This window comes from Antechinus flavipes, chromosome 6 (assembly GCF_016432865.1).
Source record: "Antechinus flavipes isolate AdamAnt ecotype Samford, QLD, Australia chromosome 6, AdamAnt_v2, whole genome shotgun sequence".
Taxonomy (NCBI): Eukaryota; Metazoa; Chordata; class Mammalia; order Dasyuromorphia; family Dasyuridae; genus Antechinus; species Antechinus flavipes.
Genome location: NC_067403.1, coordinates 16,807,711 through 16,824,088, shown reverse-complemented (window position 1 = coordinate 16,824,088; position 16,378 = coordinate 16,807,711). Strand labels below are relative to the sequence as shown.

At 36.9% G+C, this 16,378-nt stretch overlaps 1 protein-coding gene across 2 annotated transcripts in view; it reads right to left on the bottom strand.

Moving 5' to 3' along the window:
- The window catches only part of RBPJ (recombination signal binding protein for immunoglobulin kappa J region), a 100,663-nt gene that overhangs the window by 21,041 nt on the left and 63,244 nt on the right, over positions 1–16,378 (bottom strand). For both annotated transcript variants that reach the window (XM_051967263.1, XM_051967264.1), the window contains one exon: positions 8,536–8,631. In XM_051967263.1, the coding sequence (XP_051823223.1) occupies positions 8,536–8,631 (96 nt within the window). The remainder of the gene's footprint in view (positions 1–8,535; positions 8,632–16,378) is intronic.

The following is a 16,378-nucleotide window of genomic DNA, read 5'->3' as shown; positions in this document are numbered from 1 at the left end:
AAGTTCGGAGATGTTTTGATTTGCATTTCTACTTATGATTATTGGTCTGGCACATTCTTTTATATGGTTATTAATATGTAATTCAGTTTAAACAACATTATAAATCATTTTATTATCATCTGTTGAGCTAAGGTGTCTGTATGTTTCCTTTATTTCTAAAAGTAATAATTTGTAGTAAAATGTATAAAAGCATTTTGTATGTTTTTCTAGATTGTATATTAATGATACCACTATAGTTTTTATTTGCTTTATCCGTCACTGGTTGCAGTATAAAAATGATATTCGTGTTATCTTGGGGATTCAACAGAGTTCTCTGCTTCACTCAATTGGATTTGGTTTGGTTTGTCTTGCAATTCTTATTCAGAGACGTCTGGATTCCATTAGATATCTTGGAGATTGTCTTCCCTTCTATCAAGAATATGTTCTCTGCTGATCTATTTGCCTGGACTCCAGGATGCCGACTGAATTTTCTCCTCCTGAGATCTTTGGTAATTTTCCTCATAAAATCCTATTACTTATTCTTACTTTCCCCTTTGATGGCCAATTAACCAAAGACAGGACTTCCCACATGGTCTACATTAGCATTTATTAGTTAATAACTTTCAGTTACTGTTAATTGAGTGTTCCTGTACCTGGCGTACTCTGCCAGCTAAGGGAGCCTCCATTCTCCATTTCTTTCATTCCATCTCCTCCCCAGTGGTATTGTTTGCTGGTACAAAATAGGGAGGAGGGCATATGGTCACAGAGGGTGCATTAAGACACTGAAAGAAGATAAGTTCAGAGAATGAGCTGAAGAGCTGATCTGCAAAGCCATGGCAGGGCATGGGCAGTGGTGGAGCAGGAGGTACTGCACAAGCTTGTGAGGGGCTCACGCTAATGAACAGCTGCCTTGCTTTACATCTTGCACAAGATTCTAAAGTCACAGAGTGCTGAAGGGCCCTGGGGAGGAAAACAAGTGCCTAAGACTATAACTTGACTCAGAGGTCTTTCAATAAAGTCAACATGCCCTGGAGTGGGAAGCCATTTTCAGTTATGTTTTCAAGTTTCAGGAGCCATAAGCGGCCAGTCAGAACCATTCTGAAACTGAATCAGCCAGAAGAAGGATATTTTGGAGGAAAATCAGGGTCTTTCTTCCTTTCTCTGTATACACAGAGGTCATTGAATCTTCTTCTGGAAACTAGTGAATCCAGGCACTTTCTCATATCCTGGGGGTGAATATAGTAATTACTCTCACTCACTCTTCCATAGACAAGTACCCTCTACAAGTGCTCCTATTACAGGTAGAGAAGTACAGTGTGTGAGCAATAGCAAGAGCGGCTGGGATTTACTGTAACAGAGGAGAGGGAAGTCTCAGCACTGGACAGTCTGGCAGGTGAGTGACGGAAGGTTGGGACTGGAGAGATCCAAGACAAGGAAACAGTGACTGTGATAGTCGAGGCCTTCGCCAGAGTGGAGGCGGCATCAGAAGAGACAGAAATCCACAGGCCTGGACTGGATGGGGGGGGAGCAGAGAGCCAGCTTATCAGCCTGGGTGACCGAAAGCATGATGGTGCCCTCGTCACTAACGTGGAACTTCAGAAAGGAAGACAACTTTGGGAGGGGGGGGCGAGGTGAGGGTCGTAATGAATCAGTTTTAAACTTAGTGAGCTTGTTACCTATGGGATATGGAACTTGAGATGTTTAAAAGGCAGTTGGAGATGTGAAGAAAGGTATTTGGGCTGGACAAAAATGTCTGAGAATTATCTGCAGAGACGATCCGGTGAGCTTGAAGATCTTGAACCACAAGGTCACGAAGCAAAACAGAATGGGGCCCATAAAAGGGCCTTGGGGAACACCCAGAGATACCAGGAAAAATCAGTAACAAAAAGCCAGAAAGAGAAGAAACAATGTGGAAATAGGTGACAGTGTCAGAATCTGTAGATGGGTCAAGAAGGGCTAAAAAAAAGTCACCAGACTTGCTAATAAGAATAACTAACGTTGGGGAAAGCAGTTTCAGTGGAACAAGGTTAGAAGCCAGATGATCGAGTTAGGAGTAGAGAGACAGTTAAGGATGTAAAAGTTCCAAATATATATCATCTTCTCAAGGATGATAACCACAAAACTGGGAGGGGAGAGGGGGGGATGTAAAATAGCCATTTTAGCTAGTAAGGCCAGTCACATGGATCAAACGAATAGTTTCTCTGGTTGTTGTTGTATTTTTAAATAATGGGGGAAAGATGAATGTGGTTGTTATCATCAAGGAAGAAATCAACAGAAAAAGAGACTGAAGATTAAGTGAGAAAGTAGGGATGACAGAAGGAATACTTTGTCAAAGATAATGATATATGGAAAGATCTTCCTTGATACAGAGAAGGACTACTCTTCCATGTAAGTAAGACAAGGATGAAGGAGATGGCTTGAGATGAGAACGAAAGGAAAAGAGAGAACTCTGCAAGAATTGCTTCAATTAAAAAAAAAAAAAACACAAAATGACAACTTTCTCAGCTGAGAGAGTGGGGGAAGGGAAGCTGTGGGAGGGGTGAGGAGGGATGAAAAGGCATAGCAAATGGCTTTGCTAGAGGGAGAGTGACTAACTGAGGATTAAAGAGATCCCCTTATCCCAGTGGAGGTCCATTTGGAAGGAACCTAAGGGACCATATTTCATTCCACATTTTATACATACAGAAATTAGAACCCAACAATTCTCCTTTTCAGTCCTGAAATACTTTCCCTCTTTCTCTTCTTTTCCAAAGTTCCTGTGGTTCTGTACTTGTATGTTGCAGTTCTTTTGATATCATGGGATATAATTCAAACTGGTTGGGTGATTTGAATTCAAGGAGAGCAAAATATTTTCTTCCTACGAACTTAATTTACCTGGGTATCAAAATTTCCTATTACTCATTTTTGTTTTATCTTTTCTAGTCCAAACATCATCTTCCTTGGAAAACATAAAATAATGAGTTGAACTATTAATGAATCCCATGGGATCTAGTACAAGCTGTAACCAGAAGAAAAATTATACCTTTAAATGCTTACATTAATAAAATGGAGAAAAAGCAAACCAATGAATTGGGTAAGCAATTAAAAAAAAAAAAAACTAGAAAAAAGAACAAATTTAAAATCTCCAATTAAACACCAAATTGGAAATCCTAAAAATTAAAGGTGAGATTAATAAAACTGAATATAAGAAAATCATTGAGTTGATAAAATCAAAAGTTTGTTTTTATGGGAAAAACATAAAACAGATAAACTATTGGTTAATATAAAAAAGAGAAGAAAACCAAATTACAAATATCATAAGTGAAAAGAATGAACATATCACTAATGAAAATGAAATCAAAACCATTAATAGGCATCATAATTATATGCCAATAAATTTAACAAATTAAGTGAAATGGAAGAATGTCTACAAAAATATAATCTGCCTAAATGGACATAAGAGGAAATAAATTAAGGAAAAAAGGAAATAAAATATCTCAAAAATTATATATTTTAGAAAAGAAATCAACCAGACCATAAATGAACTTCCTAAGGAAAAAAAAAAAAAACACAAAACAAAACATTAGGACCAGATGGATTTACAAATGAAATCTACCAAATATTTAAAGATCAAACTAATTCCAATTGTTAACTAAGTAATTTAGATTAATAGGCAAAGAAGTCCTATCAAATTCATTTTGTGAAACAAATATGGTACCAATACTTAAACTAGGAAACAAAAACAGAAAGAAAATTAAAGAACAATTTAATTGATGAATGGGGATTCAAAAAGAAAATACTAGCCAGGAGACTGCAACAATGTACACCAAAGACTACAAATGGTGACAAAGTGGGATTTATATCAGGAATTCAGGGATGATTTAACATACAGAAAAACTATTAACATAAATGATTATATCAATAACAAAAATCATTGAAAACCATATGATTATGTCAATAGATGCAGAAAAGGCTTTTTTTTTTTTTTGACAAAAACACATTTGTTTCTGTGAAAAACACTTGAAAACATAGGGTTAAATGGATTTTTCCTTAAAATGATAAGAAGCATCTACCTAAAATTATTAGCAAGCATTATCTGTAATGGGGAAAAACTAGAAGAAGACATCCCAATAAGATCAAGAGTAAAATAAGTATAAGCACTGTCATCAGTATTGTTTAATGTATTACAAGTACAAGCAATAGCAATAAAAGAAGAAAAATAAATTGAAGGAATCAGAAGAGGCAAGGAGGCAACAAAACAATCTCTTTTTGCAGATGATATCATGATATACTTAGAAAATTCTAGAGATTCAAGTACAAAATTAGTTGAAACAACTAATAATTTTAGCAGAGTAGTAGGATATAAAATAAAGCCACCTAAATCATTAGCATTTGTACATATCAACAAAACCTTGCAAGAAGAGATAGTAAAGATACAAAAGAAAGTAAAGCTTAAAATGCTGTAGATTGTATAAAATATTACTTCCCAAAACAAATTCAGGGACTACATGAATATAATTTTAAGACGTTTTTTATATAAATAGATCTAAATAACTGGAGAAATGTTAATTGTTTATGGTTGGGAGACATAGCCAATATGTTTAAAAAATAATAGACTAATCTACTTATTCAAGGCCATCCAAATTAAATTACTTAAAAATTATTTTATTGAACTAGAAAAAAATAAAATTTATTTGGAAGAGCAAAAGGTCAAGGATATCAAAGGAATTGATGAAAAAAAATGTAAAAGAAGGAAATTTAGTAGTGCCAGATTTTAAACTGTATTATAAAACAGTAATTATCAAAACTATCTGATATTGGCCAAGAAACAGAAAGGTGGATCAATGGAACTAAGTAGATACACAACCCACTGTAGTGAAAGATTATAATAACCCTGTGTCTGATAAATGTAAAAAGCTTAAGCTTTTATGGTAAGAATACACAATTTGGTAAAAATTGTTGGTAAAACTGGAAAGCAATCTGGCAGAAACAGGGTATATTCTGGTATCTTACACCATTCACCAAGATAAAGTCAAAATCAATAAATGACCTAGTTATAAAGAAAGATCTCATAAGAAAATCAGAAGAACATAAAACACATTATCTATCAAACTAATGGACAGGAAAAGAATTTATGAATAAACAAGAGGTAGACATTATGAGATGTAAAATGGATGATTTTGATTACATTAAATATAAAAATTTTTGTATAAATAAAACCAATGTAGCCAAAATTAGAAAGAAAACAAAAAATTGGGGGGAAATTCTTTATGGATCAGATAAAGGTCTCATCTCAAATGCATAGAGAAATTTTGTCAAATTTATAAGAATATGAGTCATTGCCCGATTGATAAATAATCATTTATTTTCTTGATGAACAGGCAATTTCTTGTTGAAGACATCAAAACTATATATAATTATATCAAATAATGGTCTAAATCATTATTGATTAGACAAATGCAAATTAAATCAACTTTGATATAACATCTCATACCAATCAGACTGGCCAAAATGACAGAGGGGAAAAATGACTAATGCTGATGGGGACATGGAAAAACTAGGATATTAATATACTTTTGTTGGAACTGTGAACTGATCCAACCATTTTATAGAGCAATCTGGAATTATGCCCAGAGTTGTAAAATTGTGTATGCCCTCTAACCCAGCAATACTTAGTATTAAGTTTGTTTCCCAAAGAGATCATAAAAAAAGAAAAAGGACCCACATGTATAAAAATATTTGTAACACCTCTTTGTGATAGCAAAGAACTAGAAATTGAGATGTCCATCAACTGGGGAATAGCTACACAAGTTGTGATGTGTGTCTGTGATAGATATTACATGCTATAAGAATGATGGGCTAGTAAAGCACACAAAGATCTGAAATGAAAAGCAAAATAAACAGAATCAAGAGAATGTTGTGTATAGAAATACCATACTGTTCAAAGAAGAATTGTGAATAATCAAGTTACTCTTGAGTATTATAAGCACTCAAATCAACTACGAAGAATCCACGAAGCAAGAAAGAACTAAAAAAGTATTCAGAGTTTGGTTTTATATGTATTCATAAATCTATGTCAAATGGTGGCCTTCTCTAGTGTGGGATAGGGAAGGAGGGAGACAATTTGGAACTTAAAATATAATAAAAAATTTAATTGTATTAAAAAAGGTGGTACAGCTTACTTATTCTTCTTTGTTGTTTATTTACCCCTGAACTTTTTCTCCTATGCAATATGCCTTCCCTGATTCTCCTTTTCCTCTCAGACAATTGCTTAAAAAGGAACCTTTTCCTATCTTTAGCTTTTCTTGTCAGATTCAACTCATTCTGAGCTTTAGAGTGTGGTATAGTGGAAAAGGAGTGTTAGTTTTCAAATCAGAGTTTTAGTGCTAGTTTTAGATTTGAATCCTTAGTCGTTTACATTATGAGACAGGGCCAATTACTTAAGTGTCTCTGGGTCTCACTTTCCTCATCTATAAAAAGATTAGAAGGTAGACTCCAAAATATTTTATACTGTCTACAGGTATTTTAAATGGAATTTCTCTATCTGTTGCTGATGGGTTTTGTTAGGTATATACAGAAATGCTGATGATTTTATTTTATATCCTGCAACTTTGTTAATTATTTCAAGTAGTTTTTTAGTTGATTCTCTTAAGTATACCATTATATCATCTGCAAAGAAAGATATTTTTGTTTTCTTATTGTTGTTCTAATTCTTTCAATTTCTTTTTCTTTTATTAAAACCAAAATTTCTAGTGCAATATTGAATGATAATAAAGATGACACTGGGCACCCTTGTTTCACTCTTGATCTTATTAATTAGAAACATTCTAGCTTATCTCCACTACATATAATGATTGCTGATGTAAATAGATGCTGCTTATCAGTTTAAGGAAAACTCCATTTATTCCTATGTTCTCTAATGTTTTTAACAAAAATGGGTGCTGTATTTTGTCAAAATATTTCTGTGCATCTACTGAGATAATCTTATGATTTGTTAGTTTTGTTGCCGATGTGGTCAATTATGCTGATAGTTCATAAAGGAGAGAAAGGGACCCACCACGTACAAAAATGTTTGTGGCAGCCCTTTTTGTAATGGCAAGAAACTAGAAACTGAATGGATGCCCATCAGTTGGAGAATGGCTGAATAAGTCATGGCATATGAATGTTATGGAATACTATTGTTCTGTAAGAAACAATCAGCAGGATGATTTCAGAGAGGCCTGGAGAGATTTACATGAACTGACGCAGAGTGAAATGAGTAAAACCAGGAGATCATTGTACATGACAAGAAGATTATACAATGATCAATTCTGATGGTCCACAATAAGATGATTCAGGCTAGATACAATGATCTTATGCTGAAGAGAGCCACTTGCACCCAGAGCAAGGACTGTGGGAACTATGTCGACCACAGCATCATATTTTCACTTTTGTTGTTGTTGTTTGCTTGCATTTTGCTTTCTTTCTCATTTTTTTTCCCTTTTTGATCTGATATTTATTGTGCAGCATGATAATTGTGAAACTATGTATAGAAGAATTATATGTGTTTAACATATATTGAATAACTCTCCATCTAGGGGAGGGGATGGGGAGAAGAGAGGGAAAAAATTTGGAACACAAAGTTTTGTAAGGGTGAATGTTGAAAATTATTCATGCACGTGTTTTGAAAATAAAAAGCTTTAACCAAAAAAAAAAAAAAAAAAAAAACACAAACCAAAAAAAATATGCTGATAGTTTTCCTAATACTGAACTATTCTGGCATTTCTGGCATAAATTCCCCACCAAGCATAGTGTATTATCCTGATGATAAATTGCTGTAATTTCTTGGCTGTTACTGGTTTAAAGTATCATTACCAAACATGTGTCATAAAAAGAATTGGGTAGGACTTCTCTTTTATCTACTTTTCCAAATACTTTATATAGCATTGTAATTAATTGTTCTTTAAATGTCTGCTTAATTAAACTAGTAAATCCATCTTGGCCCTAGAGAGTTTTTCTTAAGGAATTCATTGATAGCTTATTCAATTTTTCTAAAATGGGGTTAGGCTTGTTCAATTTCTTTTTCTAAAACAGAATTATTTAAGTATTTTATTTTCTGTTCATATGGACAATTTATAGTTTTTAAATGTTCAAACCATTTCACTTTAAGATTGTCAGACTTAATGGCATACAGGGAAGCGAAGTAGCTCCAAATTACTGTTTTAATTTCCTCTTCATCAGTGGTGAATTTATTCCTTTCATTTTTGATACTGATACAGATGAAAATGCAAATGAGAAATATTTAACAAAATAAAATTAAGAGTATTAGGTTAAAAATGTGGCTTTCTAAGTCAGTATATGGCTCACAAGGAGCCTTATGTGGTCCTTATTTCTAGTTGAGCTTAATTTCACTGCTGTAGAAGATCCTCTCAGTGGTTCCTGAATGTGGTGAAGAATGCAATCATTTAAATAAGTCTAATTATCAGCGGGCCTGGCTTTAGCAGAATAGCAAGATACTCATACATCACTGAAATAAAGGACATAGAGGAAAAAATATTTTCCACTTAACAGAAATTAAAAAAATAATTATTATCCTACCTTTTTTCATTTCCATAAGACTTCTGTGCAACTTTTGCATGGAGGATTAGTACGGTCTGATCACCTCGCTCCTTTAGATAGTTTCTCATTGCTTCCCTAGAAGATCATATTTGAAAATGATTAGAGGAAAAAATTTCAAAAGGATCTTTTGTTTTAATATAACAGTAAAATGAATAATCCCAAGAATTACTAATACTCACTTTCTAAAAAACATTAAAATTCAGGAAAATTTCAATCTTTGCATACTTTAACCAATTTTTTAAATTAAAAAATAGCATGTTGGCTTACTTATCTAATTTTTATCTGGACATACTTAAATTAAAATATTAGAAAGGCCTGCAAAGAAACTAAAAGGTAGGTTATAATTTCCAAATACTGTAAATAGTTCTGTTTATGGATTCATATTTTTCATTAAGTTCATATAAAATTATTTTTAAATGCTTTTCAACTTGATACCCTTGCTTTTTCCAAAAACTTATTCTCTAATCTCAAGAATTCATTGTGATTTAATTCCAATTAATTACAACTTCCAGTTCAAGAATATCTATTGTCATTATATACAATGTTAAAATTATTACAATTTTTATACACGAAATAAAAATGCTGTTGAAACTTCATGGTTATAGTTATGCCTTCTTCCAGACTCCCTGAATTGTTTTCCCTAAATATAAACTTTTTGTATAATGAAAATGAAATAGAATTTTTATCAATAGAAAAAAAAAGGAACATTTTACAGAGTATTATGTAATATAAAGATCCATGTTTTATCAGTCAGTATTCTGTCTTCTGACATATTCTCTGACTCCAGTTTCCTGTATATCTAATCACATTTTCCCATAAATGCACCAGAATGATATCCCAGAAACATCTCAGAAGTCCAAAACTTAACTTGTTTCATTCCCTGCTCAATTTCTCTCTCTTCTCTAATTTTCCTATTACATTCAGGGATCCAGGCAAATAACCCAGAGGCAATCTTTACTCTTCACACTTTGCCCATCATGTACACATACAATCTGCTTTCAATTCTGTTGATTTTCCCTTCTTATCATCTCTGCTACTGGCCCCTTTCCTCCTCTGACACTGCCCTGGTCCTCATTACCTCTTGCCTGGACAACTACAATCCCCTTCGGCTCAGCCCGCATCCGGGACCTGCCTTCTCTTACCTGTCAGACTACATTTCTTCACGTAGAGGTCTGACCACATCATCTCCATATTCAATAAATTCCAGTGACTCCTTATCACTGCTGGGACAAATACCAAATCCCTTGTGATTTGGCCCCACACAGCTCAGCCTGTCCTCCCCTTCTTCCTCCCTCCCTCTCCCCTTCTTCTCCCTCCTTTCTTCCTTTTTCCTCCCTCCTTTTCTCCCCCTCCTCTCCCTCCCCTTTTCTCTCCCTCTCTCCTTCCCTCCCTTTCCCCCCACCAATGCTCTTTAGCATCCTGACAACAGCTATTCCTTGCATAATGGTTACGTGCCATCTCCTGCTCTACGGCTGGGCCCTCAGCTTGGATTTCTCTCCCTCCTCATCTCCAGCTGTGATCTTCCCTTCTCTGAGAAGCCGCCATCCCTCCCTCTTCATTCCAGTCCCTTCAGCCTGCTGATAACCATGATTCTGTATGGTGTTTTATGATTGCCCCCTCCTCTTCCCTCCCCTTTCCCCTCCCCCCAAGCAGACAGTAAGCTCCTTGAAGGCAGGGCCAGCTTTTGCCTCTTTTCCATATTCCCAGCATGCACCTAAGGAACTTTCCAAGGATCTGTTTGTGGCCCCAGAGGTTCTCTCTCCTACTTTCAGGAGGTGCAATGTGTGATTTGGACTGGGGCTGGCTTCCACAGCTCAGCCTCTCTCTATCCCCTCTGTGTGTCTCCCTGCAGTGTACACACACGCCCCTTTTACAACAGTAAATGCACATCCATCACTTGGAGACATATTACAGATGCTTTCCACTATCTTGGCTTCAGGGCCTGTGTTTCCTACTTTGTGCAATTTCAAGTAAGTAGAAGCAAAGCACAATTTTCCATGTGCAATCTAGCCAGATTTCTAAATTCTAAGCTCAGTCCAACTCAAAAATTTGCAGTCCCCATCTGAGAGATCGATCTCACACACACACACACACACACACACACACATACCTCACCACCATATGAGTAGGAAAAGACCTTACGCATCTAGTCCAACTTGTTCTTAATCCAAAATTCCTTCTACAACATTCCCAACACAGAGGATGATCAAGTCACTGACCTTAAAATAAAGATTTAACATATTTTATGAGGGAGAACTCACTACTTCATAGATGGCACATGTCACTTTTTGTTAGCTCTCATCACCATCATAAAGCTTTTCCTCCTACTGAAGTACTCTTAGTTGTGTTTCAGCTTCTGAATCAAGCAGAATTTGAATTTGTTTTAAGGACGAGTGAAAAGGTTACACATAAAAGTTCTTCGTGGGAGATCTCCACGTGATGTGGAACCATGACTATGTTGGCAAAGAAGTGTCAAACAAGTGGTTGAACTGTGTGGGTTTGTTTATAGAAACAGAGACAAAACATAACAATTCAAGACCCAGACAATGCTACATGAAATTACAGAAAAGTTATCTGTTAGAAAGGTCTCTGAACCTACTGATCAATACAGATTGTGCAAGAAATGGCCAGAATCATGCCCTAGGAACTTATCTTTCATAAACTAACATCTTCATAATATAAATACAAAACTCAAAATTTTCTTAAGTCTTCAATCAACTAAAACCACAGCATTATCACAGACAAAACTATTGTCCACAATTTCTCAGAAATAAAAATCATTTGTAAAAATTTAAGAAGAATGTTTCGTATAAATATTGCTATATGAAGATTCGATACTCAAGGTATAAGTAATATAAAGTTGTCAAAATACAGAAATCTAATAGGAAAAAAATAAGCTCCTGTTGGAAGATGATACAATGCTTATCATGCCCATCATATTGTATTTTAATGAAATTGTCTCAAAGATTCTAGCAGTAGTAAGCTTATAAGCCAGCTTATATCCTAATGCTTGTATTCAATTATTTTTAAAAACCCAGTAATTTAATCCACCTCTTCAATAGTTCACAGAATATTAAATATAAAATAATAGCAAGAGAGCACCCTGTTTCTCTGAACTTAATCAAATATAAAAATGAGAGGAGAAAGCTCCATAATAACTGCTCACATTTACATGGTGCTTTAATATCTGCAAAGCTTCCTATGTATTAGTTCATCTGATCCTTGTTTCAGCTCTCTGAGTTAGGTGCTGTTATCCTCATTTAATATATGTAGAAATGAAGCTGAGAAATGTGAAGTGACTAGTACAGGGTCACAAAGGTAGTCTGTTGAAAGCTAAATTCAGACTAATACTTCTGATTACGACTTTACCATTATCCATTATGATCTATCACCTCTAAAATAACTTGATCAAAGCTGTGCATTAGGAAGATTAATCTGGTATATGTGTCTTAAAATGGATGGGAGATTAGAGAGATTAGTAAAATGTGTTAGGAATACATTACAACAGTGCAGATGATGGACATTATGAGTATCAGTCACAAACCCTGGTATAGTCTTAATATAACTTTATTCTGCTAAGGCGTCTGTTAATCCAATTATTAGCAATTCTCTTCCTTTCTCCACACCCATGGGTAAATACAAAAGTAAAATAAAACAGCATTTCTGCCTTTAAGATCATAATCTGATTGGAGAGCCAAAACATGAAACTATGATGGTATTTGGATTTTTTTTTTGGTAAGTTTGCTGAATGTTAAATTACCTAAAAAGCTTAGCAAAAATTTTAATGAAAGGCAGGCTGACAAGATTCCAATTTTCTTTTTCTCTTTCCTTCATATAAAGTATTAAGTTTCCCAGGAAAAGAACAAATGAATCCACGTATTTCATTGGTAGTAGCTGGGTAATTTTAAGTGTTTACATCAGCTCAAAAAAGAAAAAAAAAAAAAAACATGGAAAATGGGGCTTTGAAATCTAGATTGTACACAAGAAAAAAAGCTTGATTTAAAAAAAAAATCTATTTCTCTTCCTCTATTACAATTACAATTTACCTATATATCTTCTTCAATGCCGTCTTCAATGGATCTAAAAACAATGAGTTTCTATTCTCTGACTACTAAAGCTTAGCAACTACAACCTTCTGGCGCCTTAAAAAGCTGAGTGAAGATGGCAGGGTAAAAGCAGGGACCAGCTGTGCTCTCCCCCAAACTGTCCCAAATCCCTTTAAATGATGACTAAACAAAAGTCAGAGCTTCAGAATGCCCAGACGGAGTCAAACCTGCGGTAGCTGAAGACAACTCTAGCTTGCCCTTGCTCTTGGAGAGGACTAGGCCATTGGGGGTGATGCATGCAGAAAAGGTCAGTGAGCCTGGAGGGGGAGGGGGAAGAGGTCCCAGCAGGCAGGCCTAGAGCAGGGAGCACCAGGGCAGCCCCAGATCCACAGGGCCTCTGAAGCCAGCCCGAGCTGGCAGCTCCCAGAGTTCTGAGCCCAGAGACACCAACTAGGACCTGGAAGGTCAGCAGGAAAGGCTGGCAGCCACAAGCTTGGAATCCAAGGCGATCACAGGCCGGTCCTTACAATCCCAGTGGAGCGGGGGCACCCTCACAGCTCCAGGGCTGAGTAGGGGGCTCCCTAGAAAGAGAACAGCCTGGGACAGTGGACCCTCCGCCCAGGACACAAAGAGCTGAAAGCTGGCTAGGAAAATGAGCAGATACCATAAAAAGTTTCTGATCACTAACAGTTACTAAGGTGACCAGGATGATCAAAACACCCACTCAGAAGATGATAAAATCAGAGCTCCTACATCCAGAGCCTCCAAGAAAAATAAGAATTGGGCTCAGGCTATGCAAGAGCTCAAAAGGGACTTTAGAGGAAAAATTAGGAAAAGAATGGGAGCAATGAAAAAGGCAATACAAAAAGCTAATGAGGAGAAGAATGCCTTAAAAGCAAAAGTAGTCAATTGGGAAGGAGATACAAAAGCTCACTGAGGAAAATCCTTAAAAATTAGAATTGAGCAAATGGAAGCTGATAACTTTATAAAAAATCAAGATACAATAAAGCAAAGCCAAAAAAAAAAAAATAGGAAAAAAAAAAAAAAAACACATGAAAAATCTCACTGGAAGCCAAACAACTGATCTGGAAAATTGATCCAGGAGAAATAATTTGAAAATTATTTGTCTATCTGAAAGTCAAAAAAGAACCTGGACATTATCTTTCAAGAAATTTTCAAGGAAAATTCTCCTGATATTATAGAATCAGAGGGTTACATAGAAATTAAAAGAATCCACTGATCATCTCCTGAAAGAGATCCCAAAATAAAAACTCCCAGGATTCTAGGCAAATTCTGGAACATCCAGGTCAAGGAGAAAATATTGCAAGCATCCAAAAAGAAATAATTTAAGAGTATTGGAATCACAGTCAAAATAACACAAGATTCAGAAACTTCTACACTAAAGGAGGGGAAAGATTGGAATATGATAATCTGGAGAGCAATGGAGTGAGAATTACAACCAAGAATCACCTACCCAGCAAAACTTAGTATAAGACTTCAGAGGAAAAGGTGGTCATTCAGAGAAACAGAGGGTTTTTAAGAGTTCATGATGAAAAGACCAGAGCTGAATGGAAAATGTGATTTTCAAATGCAGGACTCTGGAGAAATATAAGGTTTATCTTTATATTCCTATATGGGAAGATGATACTTGAAACTCATTAGAACTTTCTCATCATTATGGAAGTTAGGAGTACATATAGATAGAAGGCACAGACATAAATTGAATATGAATATCTTTTTTTTTTAAATGATGAAATAAAGGAGTGAGAGAGGAACATGCTGGGAGAAAGGGAGAAGTGGAATAGTATAAATGATCTGCCCCCGCAAAAAAAAAAAAAAAAAAAAGGTGAGAAAAAGTTTTTATAGTGGAGGGGAAGAGAGGGAGGAGAAGGTGAGAGAGTGAACCTTACTCTCATCAGAATTGGCTCAAAGAGAAAATAACATGTCCCACAATATGGATAATACAAATCTGGAAAATAGGAGGTGAATAGGATATAGGAAAGGGTGATGTGGGAAAGATTCCTATCTTTGATTCCCAACCCTCCCCAGTTAATGTAAATTACCCTTTAACTCACAAAACCTGATCCCTTTGAATTCTAATAGAAGATCTGGACCTGTCCCAGCCCTGTCCCAACCCCATCCCAACCCCACCCCGCTCTGAGCCAACTTTGGGGCTACACCCAAAAGCCCCTCGAGCTAAATCTCCCCTTATAAAAGGGAAACACTGGGACCCCCTCTTTGCAGAGATTCCAAACATGCTAGCCATGTGAAGACCCTCTGTCCACTAAACCCTTTGTCTAGTGCCCTCCTTATCTCTATCTTCACCTATCTCCTTACTTCCAAGCCCAATAATAAACCTCTTTTATCAATCTAGCTCTCGGGCCAATAAATGCTTTTCTTGGGGACTCACGCAGCTACGCTACTAGACCCCATTTATTGCTGTATCCTTGCACCGAATTCAGGGGGTTGCAGGGGAGCTTTGCTTGACTCCCTGTACCCCGAACCTGCCACTAGACCATAACTAAACCCTAATTTCATTTAGATACCCCAAATCTAGACCTCAACATTTGGTTCCCTGACGAAACGAACACCGGAAGCTAGATAATTTGGCGATCAAACTGAACCCCAACCTTTTTGGGGCACTCAGAATCAATCTGGATTTTGAGCTGTTCAGGCAGTATTCTTCCGGGAAGAATCTGCGTTCTTTCTTTAGTCTCACTCTATCTTTAAGGTAGTGGGAAGAATATCTATTGTCCATCTCACCCTACTTGCATATCAGATGAAAAGGCTTCTATTTTTACAGATAGCAGGACTAGGCAATCTGGAACTTTGGACAAGGTAAAAGACTTTTTTCTTTCCTTATCTTGCAGTGGACACCCAAAGCCCTGAGGTGGGGCTTGGATCGTGGTTGGGAGCTCTAAGCTCTGGCTTAATTCTTTAGGAATTGCTGCGGATTGACAAAAGGCCATCTTTTGTCGGCTCTGTCTCTAAGAGATATGAGAGAGGCTGCAAGGATTTGGAAAAATAAAAAGTTTTTACCTGTCCACAATCCAAACACTCCCCTGCCTCTAAAATCTTTCCTGGAGCAGATGCTTTGCTTAAGGAAACTCCCCCAGTCCAAATCCTTTGGAGAGATAAAGGCCCTTCCTTTGCATCTCAATGCATTTCTAATCTTTTTTCGTCACCAGATAGTCCTGCTCTCCAGCAGGAACTCAAGACACACTAGAGGAAGTGTCTCTTTAACACCGCCCCCCCACCCCCGACCAAGGAGACACAAGGCCGTTCTGGGGCCCCCACCCCTCTCGGGGGTCCCAGGCCAGCACTCTCTCTGATCTGTTCTGGGGAGATAACCAGAGAAACGGAAGAGGAGCCGTGTTTGAGCCTTTCTCCCACACCACTGTTAAATGCAATGGAGTCTCTAATGGTCAGGCTGTAGCCACAAGGAGAAAGGTCACTGAATTGGGGTGAGTTTAAGAGAATGTCTCTGCCCACGGCTGCTACTCCCAGGACAGGGGTAAGCGGTCTCTCCTTCAGGTCTTGCTCTCCCAGCAAGATTTGGGGGCTTAGATGAGCTGCCCCGCCTTCAAGTTCCAGCGTGGAATCGCCAGAGGAGCCCTCGCCATTCAAGACGCACTGCGCTGGGTAAGATGGCATCTCTTCTTACCCACCCTCGCTCTGGCCTTTCCTCCCCCTTCTTCCATGGAGTGGGGAGTGTAGAACTCGAGGCCTGGTTCGGACCTCTCCCATGTGGCTTGGCAACCTGCCGTTTAAATGCT